This window comes from Glossina fuscipes, unplaced genomic scaffold, assembly GCF_014805625.2.
Source record: "Glossina fuscipes isolate IAEA_lab_2018 unplaced genomic scaffold, Yale_Gfus_2 1, whole genome shotgun sequence".
Taxonomy (NCBI): Eukaryota; Metazoa; Arthropoda; class Insecta; order Diptera; family Glossinidae; genus Glossina; species Glossina fuscipes.
Genome location: NW_023998415.1, coordinates 19835911 through 19840951, shown reverse-complemented (window position 1 = coordinate 19840951; position 5041 = coordinate 19835911). Strand labels below are relative to the sequence as shown.

Genomic DNA, 5041 nt, shown 5'->3' with positions numbered 1-5041 from the left:
AAAAAAAATGTAAACTGGAATTTTAAGCACATGTTTTAGTTTGTTTGCGACAGTAAGGTGAGCGTTGCCCGACATATAGCCATCAACACCGTAACGCAGAAAAAAACCGGAACGAATTTCCAATGAGATCTGTTATAATGTAGATTATTAATAAGAAAAATTCTTTTTCATCTGCTGATTGGTGACGATGATTATTGAAATTTGTGAATACCAAAGAGGCGCAGATATCAGTTTGACATTTGCTGTTGACTACAATACGATTGGTCAAAAGAGATGTATGTGTTGTCGCATAGAATACGCCTATTAATTTCTATATATAGTTTATGTGTAATTAACAAATGCGTACTGGGCTTAATACATTTTCGATTGCCTGGTATGCAGTATTCTTATCTGTTTGAGACTTGCTATTATATATAATTTTTCCCTATTTATTGTTTTCATTGCAGAGAGTTTAAAAGACTATTTTAGCCGTTTTGGTGATATTTCAGAGGCTATGGTTATGAAAGATCCTTCGACGCGAAGGTCAAGGTAAGAACATTAATGTTGTCTTTTTGTTTTCGTAGCTAAAACGTAAACGCTGCTCGGTCTTCAATTTCAATTGTAAAGCTTTTGCCAGTTTTCTATTTAACCAATTCAAAATGAAGGAATAATGATGATTTCTTGCCCTTTCTTTTTTTTTCCTATCCTATACCTATACCTACCGTTGTCTTTTTTCGCCATTTCCTTATCCATCTTTGTTCCTATCTTTAGGTCTAGTCTTTATCTCGAACCTCTAGCCGTTATCTTTATCTTTTTCTATATTTATATATTTATCTATATCTTTATCTTTATACCGCTATATATATTTTAATTCCATATAACTGTATATATATATTTAATTTATAGACAATGGAAATTCTTTTATTCTTTGTGTGATTTATAATTTCCCCTCAGAACTCGGAAGAAATTTCTATGATCTTTTAGTTGTTTTTTAAATAACGTTTTTCTTGCGATTTTTTTTTTTTTTTTTTTAGATGTTTCTGTTGAATTTATTTAAAAGTTTTCTAATTTGTTATTTGTTTTTTCTTGTGTTTATTTTTTTTTTTTTTTTTGCTTATCTTTTCTTTGTTAAGAGTTTTCAAAGGCGGGAGGCAAAAAGAAGGAGGAAGAAATAATACTCGGTTATCTGCTGGCAGTGTAAATGATTGTAGGGGAATAGTAAATGCATGCTTACATGTGTGTGCGTACTTAAATTGTATGGGTGGGATTTGTAGCACCTCTTAAAAGGAATTCTGTTAAACATTTATTACTTTTCACAAGTTAAAGTGAAAAATTTCCATAAACATTCTTTTTAAGCGACATCAAGTTTTCTTATTAAATTGTGACTCGGCAATCGCGTGTACCTTTGTACTTTTCTCCCTGCTGTTAACAGTGCTACATCTATGCGCACAAAATATTATATAAGCAGAATTGAAGAAAAGGACTATCTCATCATGAAACTCTTTGCTATTTTAACAACGAAAGCAAAAATCACACATACACATACACATACACACACACACACACATATATATATATATATATATATATACATACATACATACACATACACACACACACACACACACACACACTTTCACAAACATGTAGTTATTCAGGAACACATTTACATTTTGGCTCAATAAGTACAACCATTAAGGAGCTTTATAAGTGTGCAGCGATATGCGCGGATGATATTTTAACATTAAACAATACACGCTTAACTCTTAAATCGTTTTACAAAACGACTCAAAGTAAGTTGAAAAAAAAAAGTTCTTATTCAGCAATTTGTTTAGTGACACGTTCAAGAATGCAGCAAATAAACATAAATATGCTTATGTAAGGACCGAATAATGAAAGCTAAATAGCTATTTTCGTTGTTGTTGTAGATTGTTAATGTGCGCAAATTATTCCGTGTGAAACACTATAAAAGACAACAAAAACAACAACAATAACAACATTAGAAACAAATTCAATTAACAAGATATATTTACTGGTGTTGGAATATCGCTCTAATGGAACAACGGTGTCTGTGCTAAGTGATTTAAATTCGAGTGTTACGTTGCCATCATAACCGTACATGACTGAAATTCTCATTTAATTTTTGATGTTCAAAAATTTTTCATGTATATGACATAAAATGCGTAAAGTTACGACACAAATCTTAATAAATGAAAACAGTTTTAATCATTGCTAGCGTTTTAGCTGAATTGGTTGCAAGAAAGTGAAGAAACACGTTTCGGAGATCCTACAAAGTATGTTTATTCTCGATAAGCATCGAATAAACATGTCCGTCTGTCGGTCTTTGTAATTTCTGTTGTTAACATACTCCTGGCCGCAAAAATGAAGCGAAGAATTTGCAAAAGAAATTTGAAAATCAAATTTCAAATCAGTCTAAAGATAGCCCTGCAACACCCACACGCCTATTAGAGAAAAACTGCGAACAATTTTGCTTTTCGTAAAATACAACATATAGATAAAACTATTTAGCTTTTCGCTTTTATTCTGAAATTAGAAAAAATCGTCCACGCTCACCCAATATTATAGAGCATGAAAATTGAGAGTTCTTTCCCTTTTTCTTACTCGATGATGGATATATTATTATTAGTATTATTATTATTATTGTTATTATTATTATTATGATTAATTTAGCTAGAGAAATAAGTTCAAGGACTAAATTCTTAAAGCACTAGTATCTGCGGCTATCTGCTCTATTGAAAATCTTACCGCAATTGCAATTTGAATCCACGATCATTGAGTTGTTAGTCGAGATCCTTAGCCTACTCGGCCACTCAGGCGGACGTTGATGGGTATAAAACATTCGGTCTGGATATAATTTTCTTACGTTTTAGATTTTTAATTCATGACGAAAAGATGAGAGTGTAGTAACATTATTTTTTCGGGTGTGTGAGAAGAGGATGGAAAGAATAACGAAAACGTTGGGGAAATTGGTAGAAAAGTAGGTGAAAAGGTTACGATGGGAGAAAGAAAAAGGGCGACAAGCAAAAGTAGTGAGATGGAAATGTGTCCATATTTTCATTCTATACCAGATATATTCGCATTAAGATGTAACAAATTTTTAGGCAAAATTAATTTCTTTTAGGAAAAGCTCGTAGCAAGCTTTAGTTCGCTTTCTTTCTTATTCTACGACAAATTGAAGTTGAAATTTGAATGATTCTGTTTTCAGTCAACGTATGATCACTTCAAGTTTTAGATGATAGCAAAAAACGTTCGTATATCTTCGACTGATAAGCAATGTTTTAAGAAATTAAAGTTAGCGGTATAGCAAGCTGCGTTACTCTGGAGAAAACTATCTTCAATTTTGTAAAAGCGTAAAAATTCTATTAACACAAACCATAGACCAATAGGCCAATTATGAAGTTCAACTACTTTTGAAGTACCAGAATCAAAAATTATGCATAGGCAATTTTCTATCCTTTGGACAAAGCGGGGCCCAGCTAATACCGCATTATCTACCGTGATTTTGGAATTATGGGATAATCAACGCTTTCATGGAAGTCCTCAAACAGCGTTTCCCCGCAGCCCAATGGGAAAGGTTCTCTGCGGATATTCCGCATGCAACGAAACGTGGAGTAATTTCCCTCAAGCAACTTAAAATCCCTAGTTGCCCGCATTTCGAAAGCTTTAAGCTTTACGCAGTGTAAAGTCACTTTTTTATACGAATTATCCGTACCTCCAGTATAGTTTGAAATAGATGGTGAACATTGATGTCGCGGAAGGTGCTTTAGTCGAGAGCTTCCTACTGTAGAAGTTTAGAACTCAGCCTGGATCGTGGGCTATATATTGTTATCTTTACTGTGTATGTACTTTTAACGACGTTATGTTGACTTAAACAGATCATCCTTGTTGGGCAACTGGCAATCCCCAAATAGCTTAAATTAAGCCGAAATTGTTCCTTTGAAAGAACGAGACGGAAAAGCTTGTGACTCTTGTCCGTATTTGTACAAGTATATCGAAGGGCTTTATAAATATTGTTTTCGCCTCAACTCAATCTTTGTATTGTTTTACTTTTGATGAATTCATTTGTTGAGGAAGGTATGTCCTATGTTTCCTTTATAAAAATATATATCCAAAAAAAGTTTTGTGATTGAATTGCACTTATAAACATGAAAAAGTGAAGAAATGTTTAGAATCATTTCCATAAATATCAGAATAAAACCAGCGGGCATTGTGTGCACAATAAACGTTTTTTATCTATGTACCATCAGTGCTTTTCGCCTCGCTAATGCCCGCTTCACAATGCGTCTTGTCTTATTTAACTAAAGGGGGAAATAAAAAAATAAAAGGAAAAAACCAAAAAAAAAAAAAAAACATTGTCAGATATCGTTCTATCTTTGTTTTCGTCAGGCACTTGCTTAATGTGCATAAATTTGTGCATAACAAAAAGGAAAGTAGGCAAGTGCAGTGAAATAAGAATAGGAAGAAAAAGAGGAAGAAACAGCAATAGCACCAGCAACAGCCTTTGGTAAAGAAATGTTAGTGCGTGCTTAAGGAGTTGTTGTCTTTGGTACACTGTTTCAATTTAGAAACCCAAGCTTTTTTTTACTTTATGACTGAGAAACCACTTGAACATGCTCGAGTTGTGTAACAATACTACACAACAAAGGAAAAAAAAACAAAAAAAACAGAATAAGAAAAATTAAAATAAAAAATAAAGTAAAAATAAAAATGAAACCCCTGACGCAAAGATGCAATAAAATGTTGTTGGCTTGTTTTGACTCGGTTGTAAGTTTAGTTTAAATGTGTGAGCGAGTGAGTGTAAATGACATTTTGCTTGCGTATGTAAGTGAGTGTGCTTGTATACACATTTATATATATATATATATATATATATATGAATAGCATTTTCTTCCACGAGCCTAACTTCTCTGTAGTTCAGTTCTCATTGTATCACGGCTTGTGTTTGTAATATTTTGTCGTGATGTCTGATTTTACTTTAGTGTCGTCGTTGTTGTTGTTGTTGATTTTATAAAAATTCCTTTTGTTTTCTTGATGAATGTGA

General features: G+C 32.8%; 1 protein-coding gene across 6 annotated transcripts in view; it reads left to right on the top strand.

Annotated features, from left to right (window-relative positions):
• The window catches only part of LOC119645193 (RNA-binding protein Musashi homolog Rbp6), a 446186-nt gene that overhangs the window by 110841 nt on the left and 330304 nt on the right, over positions 1–5041 (top strand). For all 6 annotated transcript variants that reach the window (XM_038045186.1, XM_038045184.1, XM_038045183.1 and 3 more), the window contains exon 3: positions 447–528. In XM_038045186.1, the coding sequence (XP_037901114.1) occupies positions 447–528 (82 nt within the window). The remainder of the gene's footprint in view (positions 1–446; positions 529–5041) is intronic.